Genomic DNA, 17865 nt, shown 5'->3' on the forward strand with positions numbered 1-17865 from the left:
CTGGAGTATATGCAAATTGCCATCATCCAACCTAAGGCAGCAGACTTTGTGAAAATTAATATTTGGGTCATTCTCAAAACATTTGGCCACGACTGTAAGATAAGAACCTACAGTAAGTCAGTGCAGAGACAACATTTCTCACAGAAATTGATTGAAAGATCACATTGTAAACAAACAGTGTGGTTAGCCTGAATGAAACCACAGAGCCCCTCTGTCGTCTCTAGGAACACAGACACAGAAAAACAGATATGTCCAACAGATGGTAATCTCATCCTCATCCCAAGTCTGAAATTGTCTGATATTTAATTGGCATGTCAATGGAGGTAGTTTTCAGAACAGGAAGCAACGTTAAGTCAAAATAATTAGCATGTAGCCTACCGTGGTTCTGTAGCTCAATTGGCATCCTAAATTTCCAAAAAGGAAGTAGGCCCAACTCTTCCTCATTGATAAACACAATTATGAATGACAGGGATAACTGTCCTGTCTTGTCCAGACAAGCCACACACACTGCCTCAGACTCAGGCTCACTGAATGAAATCAACAGAGAATCAAATATGTTCGGCAATCCACATACTGGATTAGAAAGACAGGCTTGATTGCAACCAACAGGCAGAACTTAACACGCTCAAGGTTACTACTGGATTTCTTAAAACGAAAGATTACATGCACCTGCAGGGTAAACTAAGCATGATTGCAACTAGAAACACACAAGGACAAACCAGCAGATCAGTTGATCTCTCGTTGTTGTTACCGTGTTAAGTGATTATGATACCAGACAGCTGGTCTAGATTCTCTACTCCCGCTCCCATTGAAATATCAACCCATTAGGAGCATCGAAAACCGTAAGGCTGATGAATGTAAAAAATACTTATTTAAGTATAAAAATAGAGAAGCAGTAGGTCTATATTTCTTAAAAAGTTTCACTTTAAATGGCAAAATAATATAATATATGCCATTCAAAATAATAAGAGTAGAACATTAGTTTTCCATTCACACAATGTGTTTGGTAAATTGCTTCAGTTGATTTGCTGCGGTACATGAGGAAATACTTCATTTCAGTTGATTGGGTTGATTGTCAAATAGATAAATCGCCCATAGAATGCTCATAAAGTAGGACTAAATTGTTCTGATGATAATACTAACCAGAGGGTGAAATAGTCTTACATTATTTTTGGCTGCAATCAAGACTAGAAGACATCCTCAACATCTGCGTTAGGAATGGTAAATTCCTGGCTAATGTTGGTTGAAATTGAGATCAGCTTTGCGGGTGATTTTAGAGCATATTGATGGTTTAAGTAGAGATCAGCTGGCGATAATCTGGTGGCTTTCAATGGTTGCAATTGGCCCACAGGTTTTATGACTTTGGTGAAGTAAAGTTTTATGACAAAACAAAAAAGCACTTATGGACAGTATACAGTATTTAATGCATTTCAGGGAGAGACCCATAATGTCAGTTAAAGAAAAACAATTCTGTGAAGCTTTACCCTGAGGCAGCCCATTTGGAAAAAAAGTTGTTTATACTGGATGTATTTTGTGGAGACAGCACTGTGTACAGGTACTGTTGGCGTGAGAACATAGAGGAGAGCACATGATGTAACACAGATAGAGCTGGTAATCTGGGACTGAGTGGAGCATTCCTACTGCTGACTACAGCCAAAGTGACCACAGCCCATAGCCTTCCCTTACATGTATCCTGTGTGACTCATACTGTACTGCCTTTACAAACAGCAGCCAAAAAGGTAAAGAGCTCCACTCTGTGACACTGGGAATGTTAATCTGCAGCTAGATTTAAATGAAAGCACCATTTCTTAGTATTAAAGAAAGGTTTGTGTTTGACTTTACTCAATTGGGCACTACAATTGCCAAAAACCAAGTACTGTAAATCCCATAGAATTTTACTCCAAAAATGATCATACACAAGCGCTAGTTCTACCTTCCTCGATTATCTTTTGTACTGCTCCTGACCTCTGACCCCTCCTTACCACTTTGTGAGGCCAATATTGTATTCTAATATCTCATATCCCCACTCAGGCAGCAGTGGTGGCACCTGGAAGCTAAACTCACTTAACTGAACTGGCCAGAGAGAAAGTAACAAATCACTGCTTGCTCAATCATAAAGTAGGAAGGCCCTCTTTGACGTTGCGTAAAACGAAACACTGCCTTTAATTCATGTATAAAGCCCATAGAAGTACGAGTTATCATACCCAATCACAGGGATGGCTAACTCTGGAAATTCCATCTGTTGCTACAGACTTTTAGTTTCTTCCCACCCAATGTATGGAACAATCTTCAGAGTTCCCTACATCTGGATGTTCTGGTGCCTTTCGGGCAGTTCAGTGTTGATTGAGGACCTCTTTGTTGATGAATGTGATTGTTTTTCTTGAGTGTGTTTTGTATTTATGCATTATATAATTTATTTAATTATATAATGATATAATTTTATAACGTACTGTAAAATACTATATTAAATACTAAAATGTTATCCGCAAAAAAAACACTGTAGTAAATACTACAGTATTGTCTGCAAAAACACTACAGTTTCCGCAAAAACACTACAGCTTTGTAACTATAGTAATACCACAGTATTTACTTTGAATATACCCCACCCCCCATATCCTAATTTGTACCACCCATGAGTGGGAAAACTACATACCAAGTATAGATCATATATTGTGTTCCCTAGGTTTTTACTTTTTTTAAATTTTTTAACCTTTATTTAAACTAGGCAAGTCAGTTAAGAACCAATTCTTATTTACAATGACGGCCTAACACGGACGACGCTGGGTCAATTGTGCGCCGTCCTATGGGATTCCCAATCACGGACGGATGTGATACAACCTGGATTCAAACAAGGGACTTTGGTGATGTCTCTTGCACTGAGATGCAGTGCCTTAGACCTCTGTGCCACTCGGGAGAAGAGCAGAAGCTCTGAACTATCCGTTCAGACTCCAGACTCTTATCTTCCTATAGGTTATGGAAATGTGCTCTTTTACTATTGTCCAGTAGGTTTCCTCAAGGAGAAAGCCCCCACTTCTATGTCAAAGATGATCAAATAAAACACTATAGTAATTACTACAGTTATGTCCACAAAAACATAAAAAACTATAGTATATACTATAGTATTTATCTATAGTAATACTAAAGTATTTATACTATAGTACAGTCATGTAAGCAAAACACTACAGTAAATACCACAGTCATGTCCCAAACACTACAGAAAATACTAGTTTTTTTAATGTGGGAAGAGTTTGTTCAGAAAAACACAGGCAGACACCCACACAAGCACAAATACATCCACACACTCCAACAAACAAACATCTGGGGTATATAATCCCCCCCTGAATAGATATCCCTTCCATACAATGTCAGTGAGGGCTGACAGCAGACAATCAAAAAGGCCTCTTTCCTCAATAAAAATATATTTTTTAAGCTACACAAGTGAAAAAACACCTCAGAATCTGAGATTACTACGGTTTTACAAGAATGCCATGTGCAAATACTAAAATAGTTCCGTTACAGTAGTAAAGAGCAGACAGTCAGCCTGTGACTTCCAACAGGAAGAGAACTGTGGAGCTCTACTGGTTTACAGCAAGTTAATACTTGACAGACAAGTGGCATTTTGGCAGTGACTTCCACTGTAGAATGTAAGGCTGAGAAACCTTGGAAGAGAACAGACTACTATCCATATTGATTTCACATTAAGAGGAAGAAAGATGTGTGAATGAGTGAGTGAAAGAGTGAGAGGTGTAAAGAGAAAGAGAGAGAGTGAAAGGCAAGGAAGATCTCAGAAAGCCCTCACTTGTTTTTGTTTCATTTCAGGAATTGATTTCTTGTCAAAATGACAAAAAGTTCAAAAGTTTGCTCTTGTCATAAAAGGTATGTTCGTCTCCTAAGGACAGAGAAAAATAAACAAACAAACAAAGCCATTTTCATATCAGAATTCTGTAAGTCAAGGGCCAGTTAGCTTTGGGACACAACATTGGGAGTCTGTGTATTGGTTGGACTCCCTGAGGAATGTTGTGTTCCAAAGCTAAGTTAAAGTCAACATGTTCAGCTGTTCTACAGATTCTACTCTGCTTGTCTGAGCCTGTCCTGAAAACGTCAACATAGTGTGCCCTCACCTGAGTAGGGCCGTCGTGGAGAAACGTCTTCTTCATCTTCCTCACTAAACACATCTTCGAGAGTTGACTTCCCGGCCCCGCCATCCTCTACAGGAACCACAGTGAAGTTGGTGGGCATTTTATCCCCTCACCGCATTGGCTCTATTCTGAGAAAGTAAACTACTCTAGTCCCTCTCACCTTTTCAAGGCACAGTTCGAAGTGCTATCTACTTCTGTCTCTCTCACCTATATTGCTTAGATTCTGTCCCCATGTGACCAGGCTCTCTCCAAATAAGGAGTGTTCTTCAACTCCTCCCCCAGAGAAAGTCCTCCTTCCTTACTCCACTCAACCTCATCCCCATCTAGGCTATAGCACCTACAATAGACAAGACTCCTAATGTCACAGGGGGCACCTCTTCCTGAACAACTCTCCCTTTATTTGTAACTTACATTGTAGAACTATGGTACAGTGACACAGGATTTTGTCTTCCTTCCTATATTTTACCCCCCTTTGTAGGCCAGTACACTACTACATATTAGCACTGGTAAACACAGTGTAGTTTCCTTTCACACAGAGCAAAGCCTGCTGGGTAATTCAGAGGTGTTGAATGCTAAACTGACCCTGCCAGTCGAGAGCGAGGGTGAGTGACGGCAATAAACACAAAAGGCCCTATAGGCAACACATGGAAATCACATCAGCCTGAGTGTGCCCCAGAGAAAACATATGGAACAATTGGAAAAGATAAGGATGTAAAAGACCAAAGGATATTAATGACAATGAAGATTCTGGAAAAACCATACGAATAACATTAAACACCACAAAATAGCAATCATCTCAAATCTACTACTGGGTGATTTAACTGAAATGTTAAAATACATCTTCCAGTAATCATTGCTGAGACATTTTTTTGTTGAGACAATTTTTACATTCAGCATTACTCCATCAAGGGAAATATAGTATTCTTTCTAAGAAAGATATGTAGATATATTTCAGGGTGTTGTGCATCCCTGGAAATAATCATAATTAATTTCAACATTACAGTTTTGAAAACATAGCTTGTCCTAAAAAAGTGTCCTCTTGGCACAAATTACCCCAGGGCTAAGTTGAGCCACAGGACTGGGTAAGTTAAGAACCTACAAATTCATGTACTGAATTTTTTATTTTTTTACTAGGTAAGTTGACTGCAAACACATTCTCATTTACAGCAACAACCTGGGGAATAGTTACAGGGGAGAGGAGGGGGATGAATGAGCCAAATGTAAGCTGGGGATGATCAGGTGATCATGATAGCTTGGGAATTTAGCCAGGACACCAGAGTTAACTCCCCTACTCTTACAATAAGTGGATCTTTAGTGACCACGGAGAGTCAGGAAACCCATTTAACATCCCATCCATAAGACGGAACCCTACACAGGGTAGTGTCCCCAATCACTGCCCTGGGGTATTGGGATACTTTTTTAAACCTTTTTTTGTAGACCTGAGAAAAGAGTGCCTACTGGCCACTTCCAGCAGTATCTGGTCTCCAATCTAGGGACCAACCCTGCTTAGCTTCAGAAGCAAGCCACTAGTGGGATGCAGGGTGGTATGCTGAATGAAATGTTACCACTATTTAAAACCATGTCTATCTTTATTTCCCAAAAACAATCATAATCACTTTTTGTCGTTTAGTCATTTTAAGCATCTTTTAACTCAGTCTTAACACCTTAGAAAAACGTTGTACTTTTTGTAACACGGGACAGGCCTTGTTGTTTCTTCATACCCCAGCGACAATGCCCTGCATTATGCCTGTTAAGAAAACCCTTCAATAAAGATGGTGTCCCCCATGCACTTACCACAAATTCCTCGTTTTTCTAAGTTCACCGTATTGTACATTGCTCTCCGTTATTTTTTTTTGTATGGTCATTATCAGAGTATACATTATCGCAATTTTAGCTTCAAGACTGAACAAAAAAAGTAGATTGTGCTGATTTATTGGCACATTAAACCATATTGCGTGATGTAGTTTAAAAACTGAGTGGATAGTGCTAATGACGTCAGATAGTATGAATTCTGCCAACTTTATGCACATTCGCCATTTGCTCAACTTGCCATTGGCTCAACTTACCCTAAGTCTGTAAATCAAACTGTGTTCTGGGTATGTGCTAGAAGTATGGTCATAAACTTTGTCATGGGAAGATAAGATAAAGAGGTTAAATACCTTGTAAGACTGTGAGGCTCATTAAGTGTTCCTTTGGCAGTTCGTAGGTCATACAGTATTGACAAAAACAACTGTACTTCAATTGAAAAGCAAATGTCAACAGGACAGAAACTATTTGGAAAATGCTGTAGTATAGTCCAATTTTTCATGGTGTCAATCATCTGTAGTCTTACCAGTTGGATAATTTTATAGTTTGGATAGAACAAAGTAGCATTGGAAAACCTTTGTTAAATTTGACTGGCTTGTCAATGGGCAGTGTTTTGACATAGAAACATCCTTAGTTAGGGACTAGGCCTACAGTCAGAAAGCAACAGGCAAAGCATACGTAAATCTTTGCTAAGAGCACATTATACCAAACATTCCAAGATGGCTGAAAACCCATCCTTGCGGACATAACAAGGGCTATAAAGGAAATATGAACTTCAACCTGGGTGCAAGCTTAAGCTTGTCTCTCGAGGCCCAGGTTCGAGAGACAAGCTTGCACACAGGTAGAGTTTCATATTTCCGTTATAGCCATTGTTAAGTGTAATGAACATAATGGCTGAATCAAATGCCAAAGTAGAACCTGTAGACAGTGGAGAATAAACAGACGAGGTTAATTGCATATGAGAGCAAAATCCTAAGATGTTTAGCATTCAAACCTGGCCATTTATAACCTGCTGTTGCCACCTGCTGGTCATACTGTAACCTACCACAAACCCTCTAGTAATGTGCTTTCTGTGTCTCTAGATGGCAATCACACCCTTCATTATTCAGTCTGGACATGGTCCAATGTGAATGAGCATAGCCCAGGTGGTAGGTAAATTATGCTATAAGATAGTAGGCTATTTAATAGCATATATTTTAAATAATTAACCATGCATGAATCTCTGATCTAGGCCTATATGTAGAAGTTTTACCCTTTGCAATATCACAATCCATTTTTAACACACAGAAAGGAAATATCCTGTTCAATAAAGTAATTTCTGAAATTGTCAACCTGAGTTTGACTGTATAACAACAAGACAAAAACACTCCTTGGACAATGGACAGAGACAAAAATCCTATGGGGCACAAAGTACATTAAATTAGGTGGAGAACAATGTACATGACATTGGCCCGTGTGGAGGTCAGGAGGGGTGAAAGTTGGAGAATTTTGCCTTTTCAAAACACCTGAAACAGCTGTTTCCTGCAAACTAGAGCCATAATCAGTATGCTTAATTCTATGCAAAACATTTTTAAATTTTTTTTCTACATATCTAAGCATACCAGTTGAGCTGTCTGTATCCTGACTTTAAAAAAAAATGCTTCTCTGTATCTCTGCAAAAACAATTGTGTAAATGTTTGAAAATAATTGGAGTATTATTCAGGACATTTAGTTATTGCTTTCTTTTCTAAAATCAACCAACCTTGCCAGCAGGCATGCCAGCTAAGATAGTTAGACAAGCTAGCCGAAATGGCTTCTTGGTAGCTAGTTATGAGGTTGAGAGTTTGGGAACCTATCTGGGCTAGCTGAAGCCAACTTCATACAATTGCTAGGTGGCTAGTAGTATTACAGAGACGCATCTGACAGAGATGCAGGGGTACTTATATGTATCCTGTTGTCCTTTATCCTGTTACAGTAACGGGAATTAGTTTATTGCACATCCCAACTCTCCCTCCCCCAAATTAATATTATTATTTTCCTGAGAACTCCATCCATTACTTGATAGAACTTCGTCATTTCAAAAGCAAAGGTTGCAGCCACGGTCTGACAGTGAAACAGGATAATAGAGCAGTAATGTCAAAGATGTTCTAATTAGCAACAGTCCTGTAGGCAGCAACAGTCCTGTAGGCACCTGTGATTTGGAATTGCAGATTTCACTGAAGAGGCGTTGCTACTTCCAAGCAGGGAAGAAAAGGATGGATACATCATCCGTAAACATCAAAGCAGGTCGGTTGATACACGGCCAAGTATACTATTTGTTTGGGTAATGTATAAATACAATCGTCGGAGTGTCTGCTTTAGAAAGTGATTACAAAAGTAGTTGACACGTCACGTCGCAGGACTCGGTGGTGGCTGTGACATGTTTTCAGCTACTTTGGGATTTTTATAGGGGCCACAGGCTACAGCAGTGCAGAGTGCGAGATCTAGACAAGAGCCTGCGGTCCAACTTTCCAAACCGAGGGAAATACCGCCCAAAAGATGCCTGTTCGGCGGGGACACGTGGCTCCTCAGAACACTTTTCTGGATACAATCATCCGAAAATTCGAAGGACAGAGTAAGAACTTTTTTCTTCAATATTGAGTCATTTTGGGGAACCATGCTGTGATTTGGAATGTAACGCAAACCGTGTCTTTCGATTTGCAAAATGCGTCTTTAATGCAACTTGTCTCGATTAAAATGAGGCTATTATTGTAGGTAATCTGCCCGTGTTCATTAAAGTTCATAGGTTTCATGAGATGTGACCACTTTCTATTATATAATGTTATGATTGTCTTGTAAAAAGGAGCGTATTGTCTCTGCAAAATTTTGCCTTGATATGACTTAGCAAATATTGAACCAAATAATATAGGTGAAGATTAAATATGTACAGTATGCCACACATTTGATTGTGTAGTCTCAGGGGTAATTCTATGTTTACCCTCTTGGTATTTGAATTTTACACACATAGTCTAATGATAAAGGCATGGCTACATTTCTACCTGACATTTACTGGGAGACCAACATTTCAAGTGGATATAAATAGGGCAGCAGTGTCTGTCAGAGCATAAATATGGCTTATATCACAGCAGGACCTGAAGAACCCGAGCTGCATTTCTAAGCAGGATGGGAGAGAGTAAAGCAGCTACATTTCAATAACTAAAATCCATCACTGAATGTTTCCTTCTGGGGACATATTTTGATACCAAAACGTCATCTACATGTTTTTCCGAGGCTCTAAACAGTTTATAGTTTTGATATAAACAGCAAGTTTAGTAGTTGAATGTGAAAACAGACTTGCACCTTACAGATTCTCCCATCTTAGTTCTCATGCAAGGTTACATGCCTTGGTGTCACTGATATGGCATGTTTGGTCAAGTAGAATAACCAATTTAAATTGTATTGTATAAGGTTCAATCAGTAAGTATGGAATGAATACTTTCTTTAAATGTATCCAGTAAGCATAGGGTAATGTGGGGTAACTAGCCTCCCCCTAAGAACAATGTCCAATTGCTGACACAAAAAAGCAACGTTTGGTAAAAATGAGGTATGTGGTTGATGGATGGTCATGCTTAGGCAAGCAAACTATGAAGGGAAATACAGTGCATTCAGAAAGTATTCAGACCCCTGGACTTTTCCCACATTTTGTTACGTTACAGCCTTATTCTAAAATAGATTAAATAAAACATTTTCCTCAACAATCTACACACAATAACCACAATGACAAAGCAAAAACATGTTTTTAGAAATGTTTACAAATGTATAAAAAATTAAAAACAGAAGTATTCAGACCCTTTGATATGAGAATCTGAATTGAGCTCAGGTGCATTCTGTTTCCATTGGTTATCCTTGAGATGTTTCTACAACTTGGTTGGAGTCCACATGTGGTAAATTCAATTGATTGGACATGATTTGGAAAGGCACACACCTGTCTATATAAAGCACCACAGTTGACAGTGCATGTCAGAGTAAAAACCAAGCCATGAGGTTGAAGGAATTGTCCATAGAGCTTTGAAACAGGATTGTGTCGAGGCACAGATCTGGGGAAGGGTAACAAAACATTTTTGAACATTTAAAGGTCCCGAAGAACACAGTGGCCTCCATCATTCTTAAATGGAAGATGTTTCGAGCCACCAAGACTCTTCCTAGGGCTGGCCTCCTGGCCAAACTGAGCAATCGGGGGAGAAGGGCCTTGGTCAGGGATGTGACAAAGAACCTGATTGTCACTCTGACAAAGCTCCAGAGTTCCTCTGTGGAGATGGGAGAACCTTCCAGATGGACAACCATCTCTGTAGCACTCTACCAATCAGGCCTCCACCGAGCCACCTCAGTAAAAGGCAAATGACGGCCCACTTGGAGTTTGCCAAAAGGTACCTAAAGGACTCTCAAACCACGAGAAACAAGATTTTCTGGTCTGATGAAACTAAGATTGAACTCTTTGGCCTGGATGCCAAGCGTCTCGTCTGGAGGAAACCTGGCACAATCCCTACGGTGAAGCATGGTCAAATCAAATTGTATTTGTCACATACACATGGTTAGCAGATATTAATGCGAGTGTAGTGAAATGCTTGTGCTTCTAGTTCCGACCATGCAGTCATATCTAACAAGTAAGTAGCAGCATCATGATGTGGGGATGTTTTTCAGCAGCAGGGACTGGGAGACTAGTCAGGATCGAGGGAAAGATGAACAGAGCAAAGTACAGAGAGATCCTTGATTAAAACCTCTTCCAGAGGGCTCAGGACTTCCGACTGGAGCCAAGGTTCACCTTCTATCAGGACAAAGACCCTAAGCACACAGCCAAGCCCACGCAGGAGTGGCTTCAGGACAAATCTCTGAATGTCCTTGAGTGGCCCAGCCGGAGCCCTTGAACCCGATCGAACGTCTCTGGAGAGACCTGAAAATAGCTTTGCAGCGACCGTCCCCATCCAACATGACAGAGCTTGAGAGGATGTGCAGAGAAGAATGGGAGAAGCTCCCCAAATATAGGTGTGCCAAGCTTGTAGTGTCATACCCAAGAAGACTCTAGGCTGTAATCGCTGCCAAAGGTGCTTCAACAAAGTACTGAGTAGGGGTCTGAATACTTATGTGAATGTGAGTTTTTTTGTTTTGTATTTTTAATACATTTGCAAACATTCCTAAAAACCTGTTTTAGCTTTGTCATTATGGGGTATTGTATGTAGATTGATGAGGGGGGGAAAAAACTATCCATTTTAGAATAAGGATGTAACATAAAAAAATGTGGGAAAAGTCAAGGGGTCTGAATACTTTCCGAATGCATTAGTTATTTAATGAAATCTTAATTTTACAAAAGGGCAGTTTTTCCCAAGTACTGTGGGTAACTGCCCCCCTGAAGATTAGTGTTTAAAATCTATTTTTTTAAATGTATAATTAACTCTTAAAGGCTAAAGTCTATGTGTCTTATTTTAATTAAATAAATCAAATATTTAAACAAAATGGTATTGCACATTTCACTATTAATAATTGTCGCACCATCTCATGTCCAAATCGTCCTAAAGTATCTGAAAAAATGACTTTGTAATTCCACGATGTTACTTGAAAATTATTTGGACATAATTTGGAAAATGCTAATTTAGGTACCATTAACTTACATTAGATTGCCAGGGGGACAAGTTGCCCCATCTGGATCCGATGATCATTCCTCAAACTATTTAATAAAATGTCTGATTGTATTCTGACTCATTCACTGAAGCCTGTACTAGATTGAACTGTAGTAGACTGTATTATATGTGATGACAAATTGCAATGACTCTTTAGATTAAAACAATATTGATCTATTACTCCCTCCCTCCTCAGATCGCAAGTTCATCATCGCCAATGCTCGCGTGGAGAACTGCGCCATCATCTTCTGTAACGACGCCTTCTGTGGCATGTGCGGCTACACGCGCGCTGAGGTCATGCAGAAGCCGTGCACCTGCAGCTTCCTGTACGGGCCGCACACCAAGAGGCCTGCCGTGGCCCAAATGGCCAAGGCTCTGCTGGGCTCCGAGGAGAGGAAGGTGGAGATCTCCCTCTACGCCAAAGATGGTACGACCCGACTCGGCACAGCCCGCCAGGGCTTCAGCATGGCTCTCATTTTATTTTTAAACATAAAAAACACATAGGAATAGTGGTTATAAAGTATTTCATTCATCAGTGTTTAATCTTTATTTTTAGGTAATGCCAGATGCTTTTATTGAGATAATGAGATCCTTATAAAGGCTTTGGGTATTGGTTAATCCTAGTTTAGTAACACTTTACTTGAATGCTCTGTCATAAGGACCACATAACACTGTCTTGACGATGGTACAGAAATTAATTATGTTTTTTGGACCATATAGCTGGAGAATGAGATGTGCATATTGAACATTCTATTTCCCCTCACAATGTCCAAATGGTCCATGTGTTTTTGTGAATCTATTATTTCTCTCATAGGTTCCAGCACACAGCTGTGCCAATTACAAGAAGAGATAGGAAAGCAATGAACTATAGATAGTGTTTTTATGACATCTTGATTGCTCTCTTCAGTGCCTGCCTCATGCCTCTCCACTGTACTCTAAATGGACATGATGCTTCCTACACTCAGAAACACAGCACACACACACACACACACACACACACACACACAGGGCAGGTGGGAATAGCGTAATCAAAACAATAGTAACAAAAGACAATGAGTTGTGACCCAGCTCACTCATAACATTCAGTGAACTATATGTTTCTTAGAGCTTGGTGGGAGCGTGGTTGTCCTATGGTGCAGGATAGTTGCTTGTCTTTGGGACATTCTCAGCACATTTAAGGAACTTGACAAAATAACGTTTTTTTACTTTAAACAGAACGTTTCCTAAAAGTTCAAACATGGTTACATTTTTTGTAATGTTCTACGAACGTTCTCCAAATGGTTTGACATGGGGAATGTTCTCCAATAGCTTAGAGAATGTTATGAAACAACGTTCTTCTGTGGGAATTTCAATACTTCAGCATAACGTTTCCTACAGGTTTATTCATGGTTCTATTTAAAGTAATGTTCTCAAATTGTTCTGATAATGTTATGAAAAAACGTTCTTCTGTGAGAATATCAGTACTTCAGCATAATGTTTCCCACAGTTTTCCTCATGGTTCATCAATTTAAAGCAATGTTTATATTTACAGTACATTTTAGTCATTTAGCAGCCGCCCTTATCCAGAGCGACTTACAGGAGCAATTAGGGTTAAGTGCCTTGCTCAAGGGCACATCGACCATTTTTTCACCTAGTCTGCTCGGGGATTCAAACCAGCGCTCCTAACCGCTAGGGTACCATCAAAAACACAAGAAAACATAAGTAACATTTAAATAACTTTCTTAGAATATTATTTAAAAACATACATTCCGTTCTCAGAGTCAACTAAACTCTCTCTATCCTCTATCTTGTTAAGTGTGTTCAGGTGTGTTGGCCACGCCCACTAATTGGCCACACTCGATCTTAATGAATGCTTGTTCTCTTTAAAATGGGGTCCGTTTGAATAGACAAAAATTAACAGCTTTGTGTGAGTTTAAAAAATACGGCATGCTAGCTCCATCCTGGTGGCGCAGTGGACTAATTCCATGAATAGAGAACAGAAGATCATAGGTTTAAATTTCAGTGATGCTGTGACACAATAAAATAAATGTGTTTGCATGCCTAATGCCAGGTGGACACAACACAACTTTTAAAATCCTAACATTGGTTAGCCTCTCACATAACAACCATCTTTCCTGTAGTTTTTTGTCTTGAAAACGTAGTGGCACAGACGGGGCATCACACACTAAAAGATTCTTCACTTGGTCGTGATGATTCTCGATACGACGCTGTCTCATTACAACAAGGATGTGATGTGACTAGATAGCTAGAATGTGCATTGTCTCAAAGCAGCCTCATAAACATTTTCAGTCAGACATTCACGCTTGCCATAATGAGTTGAAATATCTAGCCAATACATTTTGAGTTCAATAACATTGTGTGTAAATAGCTTGTCAGAGCTGTAACGATTTGACACTATGGCAAGTACAAACGCATACTAGTACCGGTCATTGCTCCTGCTCGAGACTACACATTCTGGGTGATGTGATACAATGTCATCTCACTAGCTCCTCCTCTGGAGAGCTCTAATTGGCTGTTGCTGATCACCGTTCTCAAATCTTGTCGCTGCATATCTCACACTACAAGAGCATTGCAGATTTAGTGCAGATAAAATCAAGTGTTTGAAAATATCTGGACGTCTGGGACTGCACAAAAATCGGTAGCCCTCAGATTGTGTCTCTGATCCGCTCACATTAAACAAGCGTTGGGAACGGCTGCTTACCCCGAGTAGGCAACGACATGGGGATTTTGTTTCCGATCTCCAAAACCTGTTTGGCACAGCTAAATCGGGGCCAAACTCGTGAACACCCAGCTTAAGCAAATTCATTTCCATGTGTCCTATCTGTGCTTGGAGTTCAAAAAAGTGAACCCAAACTAAGCTAACAGTGTTATTAAAAGTCTTATTGAAACATTCAGTGAAAGTTTTAAGGAAGTTATTCAACAACCTCCAAATAACCTTTACATTTTATTCCCAACATTCCCACAATTTAGAATGTTCTCAGGTTATTTGATGGTAATTAAATCCTGTTCTATCATTTCCATTCTCAGAACGTTAATAAAACCTCCCAGGAAAACTTTCAGGGAACCATAGTAAAACATTCTCAGAACCTCCCTGCAACCTAAAAATGTATGTTCGCGGAACAGGCAATATTTTCACTTCTGTTGTCAGAACGTTGAAAAAACGTTCACTTTTACCGGTCAATAAACATATGGCTTTGTTCCCAGACCAATGTGAAACCAAAAACTTCCAAGGAACCAAATGTGCTAGCTGGGGATGGCTTGAAGGACGATTACTCACTATGGCTCTCAAATCCCAAAGGTAACCCCTGGATTTTCGAATGGTTGCATAAGAGTCTAAAACACACAATGCCCTCTGTCTGTTTCAAGGCTAGGAGAAGCAGAGCAGGGGGCGGGAGACAGTATTGTATCATGTAAAGGGCAGATTTAACTTTTTGTGTGCTGGAGACTTATACCGTACGTAGGTGTTCATTTTTTACGAGAGATTAATACATTCATAATTATAAATCCTTTTGCATAACAGTCTGTGTCAATGTAGACTGAGGTAAATTTAATAACAGTGGCACAGCATGCATAGGCATTGGATTCAGTCATTCGTTAGTTAAGATCAGGGAGTTCATAGCCAGCCAAGCTCTCAAGCAGGCAGGTGAATCGAGGATCTCATCATATACACAGTGAGAGACCCTACTAATACACCTAAACTCTCACTAGATTGAAATGGTCTTTGTAAACAAGAAAACATTTGGCACAGTGTGTCTCAGTCCTCACAGTTCATCTCTCATGAGAGGTTATTAAAACACAGGTGAATTGCCCACCAGAGTATTAATTCATTCCAGGAACTCAAATATACTGACGACAAACATTTTTATTTAACTAGGCAAGTCAGTTAAGAACAAATGCTTATTTACAATGATGGCCTGGGAACAGTGGGTTAACTGCCTTGTTCAGGGGCAGCTCAGGGATTCAATCTAGCAACCTTTCAGTTACTGGCCCAATGCTCTAACCACTAGGCTACCTGCCGCAAATCAGTAAACATATTCTCAGAAATGAAATCCCCGGAAATCAGTGTCAAACCTGGTAACGCTGCAATGTGTTTGCATTTAAAAGTTGCAGGCAACTGATGTATTTTACACCTTTGAGCCATATAATGTTGAGGATCAGAATACATTTAGTGAGTTCCTGAGTGACTGAGATCTCCTTGAGGGGATTGGAGTAATGACCTCGCTAAAGGTGTAGATAATACTGTAGAATATAGCTGGAATACCCTAATGGCTATGGAGATAACCTTGGTGTTCACTACATCCTCAGTTTAATCCTAGTTAACCCCCTGAGAGTATGCTCCGTAAATGATAGATGTACCGGGTGTTTTTTTTGGGGGGGGGTGCTAATTGGATTGTTATTTTCTGTAAAGAATGTCGCAGCAGCTTAATGTTGAATTTGTTGTGAATTACATTGCGGAGGACTAACAGGGGAATTATTCCAAAATGTATCCGGATTTTGTGAATGCTGTCTTCTGGGCCCAGTTCAAGCACAACAAAGCTCAGGTTAGCATCTCCCTGCTGCCTAAATCTCTTTGGATTGTAGAACAAGCCCAATTTAATCTGCTTTAAAATATGATAGTGTAAAGTTACAGCACAGTAAAGCTTTCTTCCAGGATGATTGAGGTTCAAGGTAACTTTGGATATGATGACATCTCGTCTCGCTGTACTGGGATGAGTATTTTTAAGGAAGCAATCTGCAAATTATTGGCTGTATTGTCCTTTCAAACTGGGCTCAAAGTCAAAACAGCTGTGTATAGTATATTGTGTACAGTTGAAGTCGGAAATTTACATACACTTAGGTTGGAGTCATTAAAACTCGTTTTTCAACCACTCCACAAGTTTCTTGTTAACAAACTATAGTTTTGGCATGTCGGTTAGGACATCTACTTTGTGCATGACACAAGTACATTTTCCAACAATTGTTTACACAGAGATGATTTCACTTATAATTCACTGTATCACAATTCCAGTGGGTCAGACGTTTACATACACTATGTTGACTGCGCCTTTGAACAGCTTGAAAAATAACAGAAAATGATGTAATGGGTTTAGAAGCTTCTGATAGGCTAATTGACATCATTTGAGTCAATTGGAGGTGTACCTGTGGATGTATTTCAAGGCCTATCTTCATGGGAAAATCAAAAGAAATCAGATAAGACCTCAGAAAAAAATTGTAGACCTCCACAAGTCTGGTTCATCCTTGGGAGCAATTTCCAAATGCCTGAAGGTACCACGTTCATCTGTACAAACAATAGTACGCAAGTATAAACACCATGGGACCATGCAGCCATCATACCACTCAGGAAGGAGATGCATTCTGTCTCCTAGAGATGAATGTACTTTGGTGTAAAAAGTGCAAATCAATCCCAGAACAACAGCAAATGACCCTGTGAAGATGCTGGAGGAAACAGGTACAAAAGTATCTATATTATCCACAGTAAAACAAGTCCTATATCGACATAACCTGAACTGCTGCTCAGCAAGCAAGAAGCCACTGCTCCAAAACCCCCATACAAAAGTCAGAATACGGTTTGCAACTGCACCTGGGGACAAAGATCGTACTTTTTGGAGAAATGTCCTCTGGTTAGATTAAACAAAAATAGAACTGTTTGGCCATAATGACCATCGTTATGTTTGGAGGAAAAAGGGGGATGCTTGCAAGCCGAAGAACACCATCCCAACCGTGAAGCATGGGGGTGGCAGCATCGTGTTGTGGGAGTTCTTTGCTGCAGGAGGGACTGGTGCACTTCCCAACATAGCTGGCATCATGAGGATGGAAAATTACGTGGATATATTGAAGCAACATCTCAAGACATCAGTCAGGAAGTTAAAGCTTGGTCGCAAATGGGTCTTCCAAATGGACAATGACCCCAAGCATACTTCCAAAGTTGTGGCAAAATGGCTTAAGGACAACAAAGTCAAGGTATTGGGAGTGGCCATCTCAAAGCTCTGACCTCAATCCTATAGAAAATGTGTGGGCAGAACTGAAAAAGGGTGTGCGAGCAAGGAGGCCTACAAACCTGACTCAGTTACACCAGCTCTGTCAGGAGGAATTGGCCAGAATTCACCCAACTTATTGTGGGAAGCTTGTGGAAGGCTACCCAAATGCTTCCAAATACTTACTATAATATGTATGTAAACTTCTGACCCACTGGGAATGTGATGAAATAAATAAAAGCTGAAATAAATCATTCTCTCTACTATTATTCTGACATTTCTGACATTTCACATTCTTGAAATAAAGTGGTG

The 17865-nt window shown here is 39.9% G+C and overlaps 2 protein-coding genes across 3 annotated transcripts in view; one reads left to right on the forward strand and one right to left on the reverse strand.

Annotated features, from left to right (window-relative positions):
* Window positions 1–4342, reverse strand: part of LOC115114477 (solute carrier family 12 member 7-like) — a 47299-nt gene extending 42957 nt beyond the window's left edge. For both annotated transcript variants that reach the window (XM_029642736.2, XM_029642734.2), the window contains exon 1: window positions 4122–4342. In XM_029642736.2, coding sequence (XP_029498596.2) covers window positions 4122–4239 — 118 coding nt within the window. In that variant the 5' untranslated portion in view covers window positions 4240–4342. The remainder of the gene's footprint in view (window positions 1–4121) is intronic.
* Window positions 4343–8067: 3725 nt separating this feature from the next.
* Window positions 8068–17865, forward strand: part of LOC115114849 (potassium voltage-gated channel subfamily H member 6-like) — a 70858-nt gene continuing 61060 nt past the window's right edge. The window contains exons 1-2 of the mRNA XM_065013447.1: window positions 8068–8538; window positions 11775–12005. Coding sequence (XP_064869519.1) covers window positions 8463–8538; window positions 11775–12005 — 307 coding nt within the window. The 5' untranslated portion in view covers window positions 8068–8462. The remainder of the gene's footprint in view (window positions 8539–11774; window positions 12006–17865) is intronic.

This window comes from Oncorhynchus nerka, linkage group LG9b (assembly GCF_034236695.1).
Source record: "Oncorhynchus nerka isolate Pitt River linkage group LG9b, Oner_Uvic_2.0, whole genome shotgun sequence".
Taxonomy (NCBI): domain Eukaryota; kingdom Metazoa; phylum Chordata; class Actinopteri; order Salmoniformes; family Salmonidae; genus Oncorhynchus; species Oncorhynchus nerka.